The 20678-nt window shown below is 43.7% G+C and overlaps 2 protein-coding genes across 3 annotated transcripts in view; both read right to left on the bottom strand.

Annotated features, from left to right (window-relative positions):
* The window catches only part of LOC143982627 (cytochrome P450 2G1-like), a 93582-nt gene extending 92383 nt beyond the window's left edge, over positions 1-1199 (bottom strand). Inside the window, exon 1 of one of the 2 annotated variants that reach the window (XM_077481530.1) lies at positions 923-1199. In XM_077481530.1, coding sequence (XP_077337656.1) covers positions 923-1102 — 180 coding nt within the window. In that variant the 5' untranslated portion in view covers positions 1103-1199. The remainder of the gene's footprint in view (positions 1-922) is intronic. The other variant, XM_077481522.1, reaches the window with a different exon arrangement.
* The window catches only part of LOC143982614 (cytochrome P450 2G1-like), a 212355-nt gene that overhangs the window by 92383 nt on the left and 99294 nt on the right, over positions 1-20678 (bottom strand). The gene's annotated exons all lie outside the window — the stretch shown is intronic.

Genomic DNA, 20678 nt, shown 5'->3' with positions numbered 1-20678 from the left:
TGAGTCCTGCACTCTGCACGAAATGCACTCCTGAATCCTGCACTCTGTATGAAATGCATTGCTGAATCCTGCACTCTGTACAAAATGCACTCCTGAATCCTGCACTCTGTACAAAACTCACTCCTGAATCCTGCACTCTGTACAAAACGCACTCCTGAATCCTGCACTCTGTACAAATTGCACTCCTGAACCTTGCACTCTGTACAAAGCTCACATCTGAATCCTGCACTCTGTACATAGCACATTCCTGAACCTTGTATTCTGTACGTAATGCATTCCTGAACCTTGCACTCTGTCAATAACGCACTCCTGATCCTTGCACTGTACGAAAAACACACTCCTAAATCTTGCACTCTGAACATAGCACATTCCTGAACGGACTGGCACCTGAACCTCCCCCCTTCCTGTTACCCACTGTGACAGCTAGCGGGGATACTCCCCCTCCCCAGCTGGCAAAAGTTTTTGAACAATGCCTAGTCGTGTCACTCATTCCAAGGTGCTGTGGTAGTTCATTGATACTTCCTGTCAGAATGTATCTGCTTGCTTGTACAAGGTCCAAGCAAATCAATACACTGACAGATCTGCAAGAGACATGTATAGAACTAGCCATCTGCTGATCAGTGTTGCAATGTTTTACAGGCACCCAAAACAAAAAATAAAAAAGGCACATTTTTTTACTTGCAAAAAAATATGCATTTACTAGTTTTTGTCAAAAGGTGAACTTGTCCTTTAAGCTAGGGGAACTTTGCTTATTTTTAAACTTTGTTTATTTTTTCTTATTTCACCATGATTTTGTTTTTTTTGTAATTGGATATGAAATTTGATATAAACTGAGTTGTACTTTGTCCTAACAGTATAAGAGATTTTTTTACTGGAATACAAGAAGAGTGCATTGTTATAGAACATTCAGCACAATTCTTACCTTCACCAAAGACTGTGGCATTTCAGTGGTACTAATCTGCAGAATATTCCCCAGAAGTGGCAGAGGAGTGGGTCCTGGTGGCAAGTCTTTCTTCTTTACATTCATCCACCATTTAATGAGGTAAATCAGGAGAGTGACCGCAGAAGCGATGAGAAGTGTTGCTGAGACATTCACCGCCATCCTGACAACAATCTCCGTACAACCTGTACTGTCTCCAAACCAGGAACTGCTGTATTTATTTGTGAGCTGACGTTTGGTAGCATTCCCACTATCATTTGAGGAAGGGTAGGGTGTGTTGGAATTTAGACCAGTTACAGGTGTATTGCACAACAGATTGTAAAGCTATGCTAATCATTACTAACCCTGCAGGTTTTTAAATAGCATGTAAGAGAAATAATCTTGCAATAGGCAGAGAAGATCCATTTTTTTAAATAGTATTTTTCATACATGTGCAGAGTAAAATATTTCGTTTCGGAATTTCGTTTTCGTCTGAAAACTTAATTTATTTAGTTACTCCCGAAAGTCGTTTTTATTTATTTCGTTTTCGTTCAAAAATTGCATTCGTCCGAAAAACCACATGAATTACGTTCGAATCTGTCTTGGAAGGCTTATGGTGTCTGTCAATGTATAAAGAAGATTTGACGGAGCTAACTATATAGCATACTTTAGAACCCTATTAAAGTCTATGGGACTCCAACGTTCAAAATCTAAAGTGCTAATTTTAAAGGCTAATTTGCAAGTTACTATCCTAAAAAGTGTTTGGGGACCCGGGTCCTGCCCCAGGGAACATGTATCAATGCAAAAAAAAGTTTTAAAAACGGCCGTTTTTTCGGGAGCAGTGATTTTAATAATGATTAAAGTGAAACAATAAAAGTGTAATATTCCTTTAAATTTCGTAGGGGGGGGGGGTTGTCTATAGTATGCCTGTGAAGGGGCGCATGTTTCCCGTGCTTAGAATTGTCCCTGCACAAAGTGTCATTTATGCAGGAAAAAAAGTCCTTTAAAATCACTCGCAGCTATAATGAATTGTCGGCTCCGTAATACAGAGAACACTCATTGAAAGTCATTGATAAAAAAATAAATAAATAAATAAATAAAAAAGTGTGGGGGTCCCCCAAATTCAATTACCAGGCCCTTCAGGTCTGGTATGGATATTAAGGGGAACCCTGCCTCAAATTTAAGAAAAAATTTGACGTGGGGTTCCCCCTAAATATCCATAACCAGACCCTTCAGGTCTGGTATGGATATTAAGGGGAACCCCGCGTCAAATTTAAAAAAAAATTGACGTGGGGTTCCCCCTAAAAATCCATACCAGACCCTTTATCCGAGCACGCAACCTGGCAGGCCGCAGGAAAAGAGGGGGGGACGAGAGAGCAGCCCCCCCCTCCCTCCTGAACCGTACCAGGCCACATGCCCTCAACATTGGGAGGATGCTTTGGGGGTCTGTGACCCCTCAAAGCACCTTGTCCCCATGTTGATGAGGACAAGGGCCTCATCCCCACAACCCTGGCCGGTGGTTGTGGAGGTCTGCGGGCGGGGGGCTTATCAGAATCTGGAAGCCCCCTTTAACAAGGGGACCCCCAGATCCCGGCCCCCCCCTGTTTGAAATGGTAAGGGGGTACAAAAGTACCCCTACCATTTCACAAAGAAAATGTAAAAAATGGTTAAATAAAACAAACACACTTTTGAAAAATTCCTTTATTAAAAATAAAAAAATAAAAAAAAGATTCCAGCGGCGGTAATCCACTCTTGCTATCCAGCGACGGACGGTCATCTCTCCAGCGATGTCTCATCTCATCCAGCGCAACGATCCATCCTTCTTCTGTCTCCTCCACGGAGACACTACAGGCATTTCGGCAGCTGACGTTTCTTATATACGGAGGGCGGGGCCACCCGTCACCTGACCCCGCCCCCCTCTGACGCAAGGGGAAACCCGGGGTTCCCCGTGATGTATGGGTGACCCCGCCCCCTCTCTGATGTAACGGAAACCTGCCTGTGTTACATCAGAGGGGTGCGGGTCACCCCTACGTCACAGGGAACCCCGGGTTTCCCCTTGCGTCAGAGGGGGGCGGGGTCAGGTGACGGGTGGCCCCACCCTCCGTATATAAGAAACGTCAGCCGCCGGAATGCCTGCAGTGTCTCCGTGGAGGAGACAGAAGAAGGATGTATTCGCTGCGCTGGATGAGATGAGACATCGCTGGAGAGATGACCGTTCGTCGCTGGATAGCAAGAGTGGATTACCGCCGCTGGAATCTTTTTTTTATTTTTTTATTTTTAATAAAGGAATTTTTCAAAAGTGTGTTTGTTTTATTTAACCATTTTTTACACTTTCTTTGTGAAATGGTAGGGGTACTTTTGTACCCCCTTACCATTTCAAACAGGGGGGGGGGGCGGGATCTGGGGGTCCCCTTGTTAAAGGGGGCTTCCAGATTCTGATAAGCCCCCCGCCCGCAGACCTCCACAACCACCGGCCAGGGTTGTGGGGATGAGGCCCTTGTCCTCATCAACATGGGGACAAGGTGCTTTGAGGGGTCACAGACCCCCAAAGCATCCTCCCAATGTTGAGGGCATGTGGCCTGGTACGGTTCAGGAGGGAGGGGGGGCCGCTCTCTCGTGCCGCCCTCTTTTCCTGCGGCCTGCCAGGTTGCGTGCTCGGATAAAGGGTCTGGTATGGATTTTTAGGGGGAACCCCACGTCAATTTTTTTTTAAATTTGATGCGGGGTTCCCCTTAATATCCATACCAGACCTGAAGGGTCTGGTTATGGATATTTAGGGGGAACCCCACGTCAAATTTTTTCTTAAATTTGAGGCAGGGTTCCCCTTAATATCCATACCAGACCTGAAGGGCCTGGTAATTGAATTTGGGGGACCCCCACGCTTTTTTTTTTTTATTTATTTATTTTTTTATCAATGACTTTCAATGAGTGTTCTCTGTATTACGGAGCCGACAATTCATTATAGCTGCGAGTGATTTTAAAGGACTTTTTTTTCCTGCATAAATGACACTTTGTGCAGGGACAATTCTAAGCACGGGAAACATGCGCCCCTTCACAGGCATACTATAGACAACCCCCCCCCCCCTACGAAATTTAAAGGAATATTACACTTTTATTGTTTCACTTTAATCATTATTAAAATCACTGCTCCCGAAAAAACGGCCGTTTTTAAAACTTTTTTTTGCATTGATACATGTCCCCTGGGGCAGGACCCAATCTCCTATTCTATATCGAACTGTTGTAACAACGAAAACGAACGAAAATAAAGCATTTATTTATGTCGGATCTTTCGTTTTTCGGATTTTGTGCTTTCGTTATCGTTTGTCAAAACGAAAACGAAAATAGCTGAAATTCGGACGAAAATGCGTTCGGACGAAAACGAATGCACATGTCTAGTATTTTTCAGAAGTTGACCTGCATGAAAGAGGCAACATAAATAAAGAATTTATTTCAAATCACAGGCATTTAAAGTGAAAATTTTGTATCTATCTTCAACTAATGTCTACCTGGAGCCCTGATATTCTCTTCAGCTGATGCCTTCTCAATCGTTTATTGACTAAATACAAATAATATCACTCAGACGGGAGGTACAGTGCCTTGAAAAATTATTTATACCCCTTAAAATTTTCCACATTTTGTCATGTTACAACCAAAAAGGTAAATATATTTTATTGGCATTTTACGTGATAGACCAACACAAAGTGGCACATAATTGTGAAGTGGAAGGTAAATGATAAATGGTCTTCAACATTTTTTACAAATAAATATCTGAAAAGTGTGGGGTGAATTTTTATTCAGCCCCCTTTACTCTGATAACTCTAACTAAAATCGAGTGGAACCAATTGCCTCCAGAAGTCATCTAATTAGTAAATAATGTCTACCTGTGTGTAATTTAAGGTTTGTTAGAGAACTTTAGTGAACAAACAGCATCCCGAAGGCCAAGGAACACACCAGACAGGTCAGGGATAAAGTTGTGGAGAAGTTTAAAGCAGGGTTAGGTTATAAAAATATCTCAAGCTTTGAACATCTCACGGAGCACTGATCAATCTATCAACCAAAAACGGAAAGAGTATGGCACAACTGCAAACCTACCAAGATATGGCCGTCCACCTAAACTGACAGGCTGGGCAAGGAGAGCATTAATCAGAAAAGAGGCCCATGGTAATTCTGGAGAAGATGCAGAGATCCACAACTCAGGTGGGACAATCTGTCAACAGGGCAACTATTAGTGTACTCCACAAATCTGGAATTTTATGGAAGAGTGGCAAGAAGAAAGCCATTGTTGAATGAAATCCATAATAAGTCCCATTTGCAGTTTGCGAAAAGCCATTTAGGGCACACAGCAAACATGTGGAAGAAGGTGCTCTGGTCAGATGAGGCCAAGATGGAACTTTTTGGCCCAAAAGCAAAACGCTATGTGTGGCGGGAAAACTAACACTATACACCACCCTGAAGACACCATCCACAGAGTGAAACATGATGGTGGCAGTATCATGTTGTGAGGATGCTTTTCTTCAGCAGGGACAGGGAAGCTGGTCAGAGTTGATGGGAAGATGGATGGAGCCAAATACAGGGCAATCTTAGAAGAAAAGCTGTAAGAGTCTGTAAAAGACTTCAGACTGGGGTGGAGGTTCACCTTCCGGCACAACAACTACCCTAAACATACAGCCAGAGCTACAATGGAATGGTTTAGATCAAAGCATGTGTTAAAATAGCCCAGTCAAAGTCCAGACCTAAACCCAACTGAGAATCTGTGGCAAGACTTGAAAATTGCTGATCACAGACGCTCTCTATTGTATCTGACAGAGCTATTTTGCAAAGAAAAACGGTCAAAAAGTTTACTCTCTGGATGTGCAAATCTGGTAGAGACATACTCAAAAAGACTTGCAGCTGTAATTGCAGCAAAAGATAGTTCTACAAAGTATTGACTTAGGCTGCTTTCACACTGAGGCTTGTTACAGGCGCTGTATCGCTAAAAATATCGCCTGTGTATCGTTTGTAAAGAGCCTCTCCTCTCACTCCAGTGTGAAAGCCCAAGTGCTTTCACACTGGAGCGGTGCGCTGGCAGGACGCCAAAAAAAGTCCTGCAGGCCGCATACTCTGAATGGTCTAAGGTTATCGGTGGTGTACCCCAAGGTTCAGTGTTGGGACCCTTACTTTTTAATATTTTTATAAATTATATAGGGTCTGGGATTAAAAGTACCATTTCAGCCTTTGTAGATGACACCAAACTATGCAGTGGAATAATGTCCTTACAGGATGTCTCCAACTTACAAGTCGACCTCAATGCACTGTTTAACCACTTCACCCCCGGAGGAATTTACACCCTTCCTGAACAGGCCATTTTTTGCAATACGGCACTGTGTCAATTTAACTGACAATTGTGCAGTCATGCGACGATGTACCCAAACAAAATTGACGTCCTTTTTTTCCCACAAATAGAGCTTTCTTTTGGTGGTATTTGATCACGTCTGCTTTTTTTTATTTTTTGCACTATAAACAAAAGGAGAGCGACAATTTTAAAAACAACACAATATTTTTTACTTTTGGTATAATAAATATCCCAAAAAAAATTATTCATCAGTTTAGCCAATATGTATTCTTCTACATATTTTTGGTAAAAAATTACAATAAGCGTATATTGAATGGTTTGCGCAAGAGTTATAGTGTCTACAAAATAGGTGATAGATTTATGGCATTTTTATTATTATTATTTTTTTTACTAGTAATAGTGATGATCAGTGATTTTGATCGGAACAGCGACATTGTGACGGACAGATTGGGAACTTTTGATTTTTTTTGGATCATTGACTTTATACAACCATCAGTGCTAAAAATAGCCACTGATTACTGTATACATGTCACTGTCAGGGAATGGGTTAACACTAGGGGGCAAGCAAGGGGTTAAATGTATGTCCTAGGGAGTGATTCTAACTGTGGGGGGATGGGACTGAATTGGGGAGGAGAACGTGGATTTGTGTGTTTACTCCCAGTGGGAGTAAGTGCTACACAAACAAAAATCTTTCATCATTATGAGGTATTGTTTGTAAAGTTTTGAGGAAAATAATGAATTGAATCAGTTTTGGAATAAGGCTGTAACAGAACAAAATGTGGAAAAAGTGAAGCACTGTGAATACTTTCTGGATGCACTGTATATAAAGAAAAAAGACAAGAAAAAAAACAAAAAACAACAAGTGTTTTACTTACTTTTAATAGGAGGGCCATACAGGTACAAGGGTGTGAATACAAACTCAAGCACAGGCATTATGTGCATGACTAGCATGCACATACACATTTAAAACAAGAAGAACAGAACAGAAGGTGCCACAACTAACTGTTGCAATGACCTGTCATGGGGTGGCTAATTAAAAGTCACTTTAGCAGAATGCCTTTCCTGATTAGTCCACACACAAGCTTTAAACACAACAATATTTTCAAAAAAGTCTATTTCGAGTAGTAGCTTACTCAACGGGCTGGTCAAGATGTGGTTAAAAAAATATAGTTCTGTGACAGCTTAGGGTTCTGGGATCTTAGTACATGTAAATCAAATCATAAAAGTCCAAATATAAGATCTATAATCATAGCGTAGAACCCCCACACCAGCTTCTGTGAGATAGATGTGCATGTACACTCGACACCACCGTGAAGTGGCAAGCCTGCTTACCAGAGGTAGTAGAGCCTCATGTTATAGAGAGGTCTAAATAGGCATGGTAGTAAACAATGACTGTATGAACCTTCAGGCTTCATCTCATTCCCAGACAGCATCCATCAAGGCTGCTTTAATGTGGGAGGCTCATAGGTAGGGATGGCCTTGCGGTTCGCCCGGCGGTCGGTTTGCGGCAAATTTTCCATGTTCGCGATTTGCCAAACCGGCGGACTTCTGGTGCTGTTTGCGTGGCGGACATATGCATTTACATTATGAAAGAAATTTTACCCATGATGACACATCCATCATGGGGTACAGGACAGCCAATTGAAACATTTCAGCACATGGACAATTGGACATTCCCCCTACCTTATAAATAGGCCTGATCTGGTGGCCATTTTACATTCTGTCTTTTGTCAGTGTAGGGACAGGACACTGTGTGGAGCAGGGACAGTCAGTTTAATCACTTGCTATTACTATTAGGCCCCTTTCACACGGGCGGCTGTTCTGCCGCAGTTTATCATGTTTATTTTTTTCTACAAAATTCAAGGCTCCAGGCACAGCGATCAGCTGCGTTTGCACAGTGCGCTTACCTGCGTTTACGTGCGTTTTTGATGCAGTTGCGTTTAACTGCAGTTTTTATTCCCATAGCAACCCCTTTATTTATTTATGTTTTTGTTCCCTGGAATGTACCCATGATGCATTGCGGTCCTCTGTATTTAAACCTGTTTCTTTGTTCTCTGGCTGAGTGTGTGTTGGAGTTTTGCAGGGAGAGGAGTGCTCAGTTTTGTGCCAGAGTTTTTTGAAAAAATGAATGCAAATATGGGTAGTTTGCTTGCAATGCTCATTTTGCTGATGATGAGGATGAAGACAAGAAGAGCGATCCAGAGTAGGCGACGTCCTCGTCCTTACTGGGTCCATCCCTTAACGTCCCAGCGCCTATCGATCGGCTACTTTGCCCTCATGTTCGGTGAGCTGAGGACTCATGGGGACAAGTTCCATAATTACACAAGGATGTCGGTGGCGTGCTTCGATGAGCTGTTGGTACTTGTTAGAGGACACCTGACCAGAACCACGACCAATATGCGAAGAAGCATTATTTCAGAAGAACGGCTGTTACTTACTTTAAGGTAGGTTTTCCATATGTTGAACAAATGCTTAAAATCATGTACATGCAGGCTTAGGCAATATTGGCAATAGTGTGTATGTGTATATATATATATATATATATATATATATATATATATATATATATATATATATATATATATATATATATATATATATGAATCTATGACCTAATCTATATCACAACAGCGATTTTTCGCACATTACTACCATTACCATTACTTTCTATCCTTGAAAACTATCTATCGTGCCTTGCACTGTCAGTTTTATTTTTTGCAAATAGGAAACGTCATCAAATTTCAGTAGTTTCTCATTATGTAGGTGAGCTCTGAACACAAAGGCAGAATTTTGCATTAACAAGCAAGGTACCACCAAATAATATTTTGTACTAGACCAACCCACCACCAGGCTTCCTGTTTGGATGCCAGCACCTACTACTTGAGCTGAGGGATGTTTCATCTTTGGGCTGCAATGTGTTAAAAGTCATCAGCTTATATAGATGCTGATGTTTATTTGTTACCATGTAGAACTCCATATGTATATTGATTTTTTTATTTTGAATTTTATTTATTTTACTATATTTTATATTTTCTGAATTGTTATCAATTTTGTATTGTAGATACCTTGCCACTGGTGCCAGTTTCACCTCCCTCCATCATCAATTTCTGATGGGAATTTCCACCGTATCCACCATTGTGCACGATACCTGTCATATTATCTGGGAAGAACTGAGAACATCAGTCATGCCGGAGCCAACATCCAGTCTGTGGGAGGAAATAGCGGAGGAATTTTGGGAGAAGACCAACTTCCCAAACTGCATTGGGGCATTAGATGGGAAACACATCCGGCTCATCAAGCCTCCAAAATCCGGTTCCCGCTTTTTCAACTATAAGAAATACTTTTCCATTGTGCTTCTGGGACTCAGCGATGCAAATATGAAGTTCATCGCTGTGGATGTTGGAGCGTATGGGAGTTCTGGAGATTCTAGAATTTTCAGAAATTCCGTAATGGGGCGGCGGTTTCAATATGGCGAATTTCAAGTGCCACAGTCAAGGCCTCTCCCTGGTACTACTGGACCAGATCTTCCATTTGTAGTGCTGGGAGATGAGGCATTTGCCTTATCTACTCACCTGCTAAGGCCCTATACCAGGCATGGTCTCACTGCCAGGAGGCAAATTTTTAACTATCGACTCAGCAGAGCTAGAAGAATGGTTGAGTGCGCATTTGGCATTTGCACTGCCAAATGGCGTGTTTTGATGACAGCCATGCATCTAGAAGTTGATCATGCCGTCAATGTGGTTCTAGCATGTTGTGTTCTCCACAATTTTTTGAGGGGTAAGGAGATCGTGGCCACCGAAACCCCTGTTTCTGAGGATCCCATAGGTCATGTTACTGGCACTCGTCCAAGTAATCAGGCCCTACAAGTCCGTGAACATTTCACTGATTACTTTTTGAGTGAAGATGGACAGCTGCCATGGCAATTGGACTATGTGTAAATTTTTAACCTGTGTTGCATGGACCTTACATGTCAAAGTTTTTTCATCACAGTTTTCAAGTTTTTGTGTCAGTTTTCACGTTTGCCTTAAATAAAGTAGTCAACAATTTTCAACAATTTAAATTGTTTTTATTTCTATCTTTTGCTATGCACAAGGTGTATAAAAAATAGACAAACCTTACAAAAACATTGAATGCTTGCAAGTATAGAAAAATGTTTTTTAATTCCTTTGGAATATATATATATATAAAATCTCCTTTTAGTTTCAAGTATTGAATTTCAAGTTTCAAGTATTGAATTTCAAGTGCAACAGATAACGAGTCCACAAAATATCCCCCACTACCCCCCTAAAAAAAACAAAGGTTACAGTATTCCTGAAGTGCTGTAAGGCCCCCTTTCACACAGGGCAGATCAGTAATGATCCGTCCCGTGATGATCCGCTCGGTCGGCAGGGATCGTTCCATTGTCCATTGTCCCCACTGAGCCGGTGGCAGACAGGGCTGTCCCGGCACACTGTGCAGGGACCGCCCTGTGAGCTCTCTGTTCTCTTCTATGGGAATCGGAAGAGCACGGACCATCTGTCCGTGTTTATCCAATCCGCTCTGCAGACGGCTAGAAAAATTGGATTTCCCTCCGTCTACAGAATCGGACAATTGCGGTGGCACCCGATATCGTCCGCCTTTGCAACAGTCCGATTCTGCAGACGGAGGAAAATCCTATTCTATCCGTCTGCACAGCGGATCGGATGGACACGGACAGACGGTCCGTGCTCGTCCGATCACCATAGAGGAGAGCGGAGAGCTGACAGGGCGGTCCCTGCACAGTGTGCGGAGACCGCCCTGTCCGCAGCCGGCTCACCGGGGTCAACGGAGCAATCCCCTCTGAGCGAGCGGATCATCACGGGGCAGATCATTACTGATCCGCCCCGTGTGAAAGGGGCCAAAGATGGGCACTGAGTGCGGCAAACAGTTCTGAAATATTTGGCTAGATGGAGAAAGTGCAAAAGATGTCTCCATGTACACTCCACTGTGTAGAAGGGGTAATCTCCCACTGGGCCAAGGCTCTCGAACTAAACAATGCTCGCACCCAATCAGAAAGTTCAGGTATTGTGAGAGCAAGTGGGGCCAAGTAGCAACATGTATAAGCTTGGGACAGTGGGAGATTCTTCTGTGCGTACAGTTCAGTGTACATGGAGGAATCTGAGGTTGGTTGTAAACATTAGTTTGTGTAGGTAAAACATTAAGTAGTGTAGGTAAAACATTAAAAGTAACATTACACAACAAGAAAAATCACTGCCATAGGAATACTATAAGTTTTCATAAATTGGATAATTAGGGTTCCGCAGGGAAGAATGACTTGGTTCACTGCCAACATCTACGGGTGATCCTGAATGGGAAGATGAGGGTGAAGACACTGGTTGTGGCTGCACATGCATCCTTTGGTAACCAGGATTAGACGGGTAAGGTGTATACAGTGGTGGGGGTCCTGCATAAGGGTTAATGGCAGATGTTGTGTCATGGCACTGCTGACTGGGCATTGGTCTACTGAAAGAGCCACTAGGTGAATTAAAACCCATAGCCCATGGCTGAAATTTAGGATATGGGCGTTGCTCTTTGCAAGCGGACACAATATACGTTAAATAGGCATGTATATCACCCCTAAACTCAGTGCGCTTATCTGCAGGAATCTCCCTGATTACACAAAGCAACATTCTCAAGAACATAACATCTGGGTCTGAGATGTTGAGGAATTCATCATCTTTGGCCTGGTTTTGTGATTGTTTTCTCATTTCTTCAATGATACGGTTGAAATATTCCTCAAAAGGTGTCTCTTGTTGAGTACGTGTTCGACGGGTGGTGGAAGTAGACCGGACTCTCCTATCTGGATTTGCCTGCAATAGTTATAATATATAGATTATGCATCTGATACTGAGGTCACACTTAGTGAACAGCATATGATGATGATAAGGCTTGTACAAATATTGCAGCACCTGTTTAGAATAGATCACACACAGGTACTTGTTTTGCCGCAAAAACCTGATCTCACTGAAGACCTCCAAAGCCAGAAGAACAAGTCACACCTTGCCCAAAAATAAGCTGTTGTTGTTTCTCCAACATTTGTGCCAACACCAGCTGCCTTTTCAAAATGTAAGTAATACGTTTTTTTGTGGACAGAAATTGTGACATTTTTAAAATACATACCGCAGGTTCTTGAGTGGATGGATGATATTCTTGGGATGACACTGTCTCTGTGGTTTCTTGACTGGTGTCAGCGTCTCCTGATGGTGATGGTGACGAACTTTCGCGCCTTGCGCTTGCTCTCACAGGGACACTTGACACAGTTCTAGGTAACAATAAAGATTACACGTTTAAAAAAAAAAGTGAACATGAATATGCCTTTACTGGTCACAAATCGCTAAGTAAAATAAATGGATATACTTACGCGTGCATCTCAGTGGTGTGCCTCAAAAATGACAAAGCCTCTGCATGGGGGTTAGGCCTGCGACGAGTTGAGGGTGCTCCGCTTCTCTCCGCAGCCTTCTCTTCGTTGACTTCTTTTTTGTAACGGTCGCGCAGGGACCTCCAACGTGTATAAACCTCCTTTCCTGCAATATATAAAAAACATAGAATGCACTTTTTGGTTAAGTTCTATTGGCAGATAGCATGTCTAATTTTGTGGAATTTGCAGCATTGTCAGTGACAAAGTGCTGTATTGCTATAATGGCCTGGTCATTAGGGGGTAAAATCTTTACTAGGATGCATGTGTACCCTGCTGCATAGACACAACAAACCTTGCACTCACCTCGGTTATCCTGTTCAGTTGCAGACATCTCGTCCCAGTTCGGTGTGACATATTTGTAGACTTCCTCCCACTTTGCTCTCTTCAGCACTCGGTCTGCATATCCTGGGCATTCTGAGTCCCATAACTCTGGTCGGGCATGCACCAGTGTGATGATGGCCTCGTGCGAGATATCTCTTGCCGCCATGCTGTCTTCTCCCCTTTCATCCCTCTCAACTTCCTGTGTCATTTCCCAGGTACACCTGCTGATTAGGATGTGCTTCCGGGTGTTTTTTTTCTTCTTTCACGCTGCTGGCCGCAATTGACACAAAAGACTGCGATTACCTGCGGTTATGTGCTTATAGCTGCGCTACATCGCACCTGGTCGCATACAATTCTATTTTTTCTATTCGCACCGAACCGCACGTAACAAAATCGCAGTTAAACGCTGTGTGTGAACAGAGCCATAGGAAAGCATTGTGTGCCTTTGGCTGCGGTGGAAAACTAGAAAATCCGCAGCTAAAAGCACCATTCTATCCGCCCGTGTGAAAGGGGCCTAAGGTCCACAAAGGTCCTTTTAAGGACTGGTATAGGTGTACAGTATATAGGGCTCTGGTGCACTGCTGCTGTGCTGCTGATTGCTGAGTGCACTGCTGACCGATTCTGCAGCTGTCTTTTGTCAGTGTAGGGACAGGACGATGTATGGAGCAGGGACAATCAGTTTAATCACTAGCTATTACTATTAGGTCCACAAAGGCCCTTTTAAGGACTGGTATAGGTGTACAGTATATAGGGTTGTACAGGTATAATATACTTTCTTTCAAATATAGAAAGCCTATTATACTTGACTGCTGACCAATTCTGCAGCTATCTTTTATCAGTGTAGGGACTGAGGGACAGTCTGCAAATCACTAGCTACTAGGTCCACAAAGGTTCTTTTAAGGACTGGTATAGGTGTACTATTTGGTGTGCAGTATATAGGGGTGTAATACACGTATAAAATACTTGCACATATAGAAAGCATAGTATAGTGCATTTCCACTGTGCAGCATTGTGACTGCTGAGCGGTTCTGCAGCGATACTACAAAGAGTGACAAACGCAATTAAAAAAAAAGTATTATAACTGGTGTGATAGACCAGTGGGCCGGGGTGTTATATACCTTCTTCCACATACATACTGCACTTCTCTAGAGACTTTTGTCACAGGGTCATTTAAAAAATGACAAGCAGAGGAAGAGCCAGGCCCTTCCACAGGGGTAGTAGGGGTAGGGCAGGAGCAAAAGGCTTCAGCCAAAGTGGAAAATTGCAGAAGGTGCATGCGATTACGTCAAAGGACACACCAGACTTGGTTGAGTGGCTCACTCAGCCTTACTCTTCTGCACCCTCCTCATCCTCTTGATCTGCACCCTCCCCATCCTCTTGATCTGCACCCTCTTCACTCTCTGCTGTGTACACCCCCAAAGACACTACCACCAATAGTGCTCTCTATCACGGTGCTGGTGTCAGTGCTCTCTATCACGGTGCTGGTGTGGTGTGAGTGTTCTCTATCTCGGTGCTGGTGTCAGTGCTCTCTATCACGGTGCCGGTGTCAATGCTCTCTATCTCGGTTCTTGTGTCAGTGCTCTCTATCACGGTGCTGGTGTCAGTGCTCTCTATCACGGTGCTTGTGTGGTGTCAGTGCTCTCTATCTTGGTGCTGGTGTCAATGCTCTCTATCACTGTTACCCACTGTTTTGTACATTTCATACTCCTGAATATTGCATTCCGTGCCTTGAGCTGTATGAAATACTCTGGACCACTGCACTAAGAACATTAGTCCTGAAGTTGTTCTGTGAGCAAATGGACTGTGGCATATGTGTGTTGAGTATAAGGGGAGCAGGCTCGGGTTTTTGTTTTTTTTTCACTGAAAATTTGTTTTGGTTTTCAAAATAACAATACAGTAGACAAACCAGTAAATCATAGTGTGATACAGATTAGCGAATATAAGAAATTGAACAAACTCAAGAGTTAGTCTACTGAAAAAAATGGGAGGGGGGGGTGTGATTGGGGGCGAATGTAACAGAATGGATATTGAGGAGGGGGGAGGGAGTGAATCTTGGCCGATATAACTTCCAGTGGGTTAACCACTGAGTACGGATAGGTAGCCTAGGTATGTAGCCAACATTGTAACAGAACAACAAAAATGGAAGTCTGGTGGAGTGGTATAGTTGGGGTCTGTGGAGATCCTAAGAGATCCAAAGTAGAAGGGTCCTCCAGGAAGATTCACTTTACATTGTTTACCAGAGGGGTGTCCAGAGTAGAGTCTAGACAGTAGAGGTTGAGGAACGTATGAAATTATTCTAATGGTGTTGTTAACAGAGACTCGTGGACATCAGTAAGACCTGGGCACTGACCGGGGGGATGTTAGGACAACTAGCTACGCTTAATTTTATGTGCCTGATTGTCTGCTGAAGATTGGTGAATTTCACTTTTGGAGAAATGTTTTCTCTATTATCAAGCCCAAGCAGGCCCTGAGCATATTAAAGATTTCTTTGCTGTGTATCATGTCTTCACAGGGGTTTGAAGTGAAGGTAAGAATATCATCTGTGAACAGTGCTGTGCAGAGTTGTAGTGAGCGTATCTTGATCCCATGGAGATTGGGATGAGAGAGTAGAAGTCTAGAGAGGGGTTCTAGTGCTAATTTAAGTAATAGGGGAGATAGGGGAGAACCTTGCCTGGTGCCTTTGTGAAGACGGATGCTATTAGAAACATGTACTGCAGCTACTATGTTGGACAACAGGGCTTAGTACATCATATTTATAAAGTGGCTGAATGAACCAGAGAAGCCGAACTTCGATAATACCAGGCTCAACCAGTGAAAGCTGACATTATCAAAGGCTTTCTCTGTGTCAAGTGTTACTATAGCCGATTCCTCAGAGGAGCTATGTCTGGCCATTTCCAGTACTGTTAGTAACTTTCTAATATTGGATGTAGCAGATCTTCCTTGGGTAAAACCCGCTTGGGAGGAGTGAATGAGGCTTGGCATAATGGGTGCATGTCTGTTTGCAATAATTTTGGAGAGCAATTTGGAGTCCAGATTAAGACGAGAGATTGAGATTGGGCGATAGGAGCCTGGGTTAGTGGGGTCTTTGCCCTTCTTTGAGGTAAGCTTGATGTGGGCTTGAAGACCAGTGGGCAGGTATTGGTTCCCATCTAGTATATTTTGATATACCGATTGGAATGTGGGGGCTATGGCATCTTGAGAAAGATTGTAAAAGTCAGAGGTGTACCCGCGGGGCCCGGCGCTTTCCCTGGAGATAGCGATTTAATTGTGTGTAATACTTAGTTGAGGAATATTGGAGCATTCATTTGCGCTAGGATAGATTTTTCTATGGTGGGGAGCAGGATTTTATCTAATAAAGATGCAGCTTTATGCTCGTCAATAGGATCTTGTCCATACAGTGAGGCAAAATATTCCTCTAAGACTAGGTTTATTTGTTTTGGGAGGTGACCAGGTTTCCGGATTTGCTCTTTAGTGCGGCTATACGTGTAGGGGTATAAGAGTCTTTGCACATACGGGCGAGATGTTTACCGGCTTTATTGCCATACTTATGGTAATTGAGATCTAATAGTGACTGGTGGATCCTTTCCTGTGCCTCTGCCCACAAATCGAAGCAGTCTTTGGCTTTTTGCCCAGCTTCTCTATGGATTGGTGAGTTTTTTGAAGCTATGTTTTGTAGCTAGAGGCATACTAAATGAGTTGGTGGATGTAAATGTATCCCAGGTGCCGTTAACAATACTGAGATTGGAGCATGATCTGAGATGGTAATGTTGTGGATGCATGGTTCAGATGCATGTTCCATAAGGAGAGGATTGAGGGAGGTGTAATCTATTCTAGAGAGTGATTTGTGAGGGGGCGAGAAGAAGGTATATTCTCTACCCACTGAGTGAGTCAATTTCCAAAAATCTGTAAGTTGAAGCCTGTCAGAAAATTGCAATAGATGAGAGGGGACTTGGGGCTTTTCTGCAGGTGTCAGCTGATTTATCCCCTCGAGTATCTGCTATTATATTGAAATCACCCGTCACCATTAGGGGTAGGTGGAGCTGTGGTGCTAAACTAGCGGTAAGGTTTTGGAAAAATTGTTTTGAGGGGGAGTTTGAGGCATAAACATTAGTTATTGTCCAGTCATGATTAGACATTTTTAGCTTCACCGTGAGGAGACATCCCTCTATGTCTGCATGGGTTGAAATAATATCGCAGGGGAGGTTATTAGGATGAAGACCCCTGCTTTTTTTGTATTTAAATGTGTGTTATTGAAAAAAAATTTGCAAGACATAAAGGAAGCAAATACATTACAAACAATCATTATTGTCATCATAATCACAGCATAGGAATCATCCTTAAGTAGGCTTCATGTTGCAAAAAGAAAATAAAGGCATTTAAAGATAACAATAATTGGAGGGGGGGTACACCACGGATCTGGATACAGCAGCTGCATAGTGATAAAACATGTAATGGAGGTAGGCAATATAAACTCTTAGGTGTAACTGCAGTATATTGCCCTTGGGGCATCTGGCAGTGTAACAGGATATGGATTCTGGATTAAATGAGGAGTTGTCCCAGGAATCCCATATCTTAGAGAATTGGGGCAAGGAGTCCTGGACCACTGCCGTCATATGCTCCATCCTGCGTATCTGCGCAATGGTTGAGACTAATTGGGTTTGCGTAGGAGGAGCAGGAGACAGCCAGTGGGTAGGTATTACTCTCTTGGAAGCTAAAAGAATAAATGCCATCAGTTTCTTGGCATGTTTAGGTATACCCAGGACCGGGAGGCCCAATAAGTAGTGTGCTGGGTTCATCGGAATATCTATCTTCAACACCGATTGGAGCAGTGATTGAACTGAGGACCAGAAAGATATACCGTATATACTCGAGTATAGGCCGACCCGAATATAAGCCGAGGCCCCCAATTTACCCCCAAAAAAACTGGCAAACTTATTGACTCGTGTATAAGCCGAGGGTGAGACATGCCTGTCCATCCCTGTGTGTGTGTCCGTCCATCCCTGTGTGTCCGTCCATCCCTGTGTGTCCGTCGATCCCTGTGTGTCCGTCCATCCATCCCTGTGTGTGTGTGTGTCCATCCATCCATCCATCCCTGTGTGTGTGTGTCTCCATCCATCCATCCATCCATCCCTGTGTGTGTGTGTCTCCATCCATCCATCCATCCATCCCTGTGTGTGTGTGTGTCTCCATCCATCCATCCATCCATCCCTGTGTGTGTCTCCATCCGTGTGTGTGTGTGTGTGTGTGTGTGTGTGTGTGTGTGTGTGTGTGTGTGTGTGTGTGTGTGTCCAGCCTACCTTTGTCCCGAGCCTCCGTCCCGTGCCTTGCCTCCTTGCCTCCGTCCCGTGCCGTGACTTGCCTCCTTGCATCCGTCCCGTGTCGTGCCGTGCCTTGCCGCCGCCGTCCCGTCCCGTCCCGTGCCGTGCCTTCCCTTGCCTCCGTCCCGTGCCCTCTTCGTCGGCGGCCATTGTAAAGTTCAAAAGCTGCGCCGCCGCCTTCGCCTGTGATAGGCGGAACACTGAATTTCCCAGCAGCCTGTGTTCCGCCTATCACAGACGTCGTATCATCCTCGTCCGTAGTACGAGGATGATACGATGTCCGTGATAGGCGGAACACAGGCTGCTGGGAAATTCAGTGTTCCGCCTATCACAGGCGAAGGCGGAGCCGGAGGCGCGGCTTTTGAATAGAATGGCCGCTGTCTGTCTGCTCGACACGCTGATCGAGCGGGCAGACAGCGATGACTCGAGTATAAGCCGAGGGGGGCACTTTCAGCCTCAAAAAAGAGGCTGAAAATCTCGGCTTATACTCGAGTATATACGGTAATTAATGGACAACCCCAAAAGATATGGTAATGCGTACCCACATCACATAAACACCTCCAGCATCACTGGGATAATGAGGGGTCATACTTATGCAAAACTTCAGGGGTTTTGTACCAAAACATAAAAACCTTTTAGGCTGTCTCTCTCTGCTCCATGCACCTAGAGAAATGGAAGTCCAGATCTCCTGCCATTGAGGAAGAGATAAAGGAGTAGGTAAAGTTTTGGCCCACCTCCGCATGTAAAGATGAGATTCTAATATGGGTGATGATGAGTCATGGAGGATCTTGTATATAGAGGATATGAGACCTTTCTGGTAAGGGCCAAGGGTACATACAGCCTCAAAGGCATTAAGTTTTTCTAAGGCCATGGTAGGTGATATGGAGTGAAAATAGTGTTTGAATTGGAGGTAAGTAAAAAAGAACTGTTTTGGTATATCAAATTTGTTTTGGATATCTGGAAAGGATAGTAGCTTGCGGGTCACCGGATGGACTAAATGGCGGAGCTGAAAGATGCCCGCTTGAAACCATGGAGACATATTCACAGAAGAAAGGCTGTCTGGCATGCCAGGATTGAAAATAACATTTAAAAGGCGCGTGCATGGAGAAGAGAGAAAGAACCTCCTGTGACATTTTTTCCAAATGGATAGAGTAAATAGCATTGGTCCTAGGCTTAAGCGTTTAAGTTGTGCCATGGAAGAGGATAAATCAGACCAAAGCATGGAACAAGGATGAACGGGGGTGGTCCAGCTCCGACCATCTACTTATTGCAAGGCATGATGACCAGGAGATGGTCGCTGAGAGGTGGGCAGCATAATAATACTTTACAATATCGGGTGGTCCTAGTCCTCCATGGGAGCGTGGGGCGAAGACTACTCTTTTAGCAATTCTATATGATTTGTTTCCCCATATGAATTTAGTAAAGGCCCGTTGAATATTCCTAAGTTGTGGCATAGGGAGCGCAATTGGCAAGGTTTCAAAAAGATATAAGAATTTTAGGAGTATAGCCATTTTGAGGACATTTATCCTACCCAGAAGAGACAAAGGACAGTGCATCCATTTACGGAGTAAGCTATGTGTTTCCAGGATTAGGGAGAGAAAGTTAGCTTGGTATAGGGAGTGATAAGACGCCGTTAAATGAATGCCAAGATATTTGAGAGACACAGGGCACCAATGATAGGGGAAGTTATTTTGTAGGGAGGCAAGAAGCGTAGGGGGGATATGGATAGGGAGAGCTTCTGTCTTGGTTGTATTGACTTTATAACCCGAGAGTTTGCCGAATGTGTCTAATATGGCGTGGAGGTTGGGGAGCGAAATGTGTGGTTTCGTTAGAGTGAGAAGTATGTCGTCTGCGAAAAGAGAAAGTTTGTATTCCTTCCGTCTCAGGGAGACCCCGCTTATATTCGGGTTCTCTCGGATGACTGCAGCTAGGGGTTCAAGGCATAATATAAACAACAAGGGGGAGAGGGGACAACCCTGTCTAGTGCCATTGCTATGTGTGAACAGTGGAGATATAAAAGATGCCAGTTGAACTTGGGATGTGCGACGAGAATACAAGGCTTGGAGGACCGATATAAAGGAGCGTGAAAAACCAAACACGTAAGTGTGGCAAATATGTGAGGCCAACCGAGTCTATCAAATGCTTTTTGCACGTCTAAGATGAGGATAAGGGTGGAACGGGATGTTTTGTCGAGCAGATCTATTAAGTCAGTGGTGCGTCTGGTGTTGTCGTCTGCCCGTCTACCTAGAACAAAGCCCACAACGGGCCAGTCACTATGACCGAGGGTAGGAATCATAGAGGAGAGTCTATTGGCTAAGATTTTAGTAAAGATCTTATAATCTGAATTGAGTA

This window comes from Lithobates pipiens, unplaced genomic scaffold (assembly GCF_037356315.1).
Source record: "Lithobates pipiens isolate NorthernLeopardFrog02 unplaced genomic scaffold, aLitPip1_a1.2 Scaffold_1, whole genome shotgun sequence".
Taxonomy (NCBI): domain Eukaryota; kingdom Metazoa; phylum Chordata; class Amphibia; order Anura; family Ranidae; genus Lithobates; species Lithobates pipiens.
This window is presented reverse-complemented; position numbering and strand designations above follow the sequence as displayed.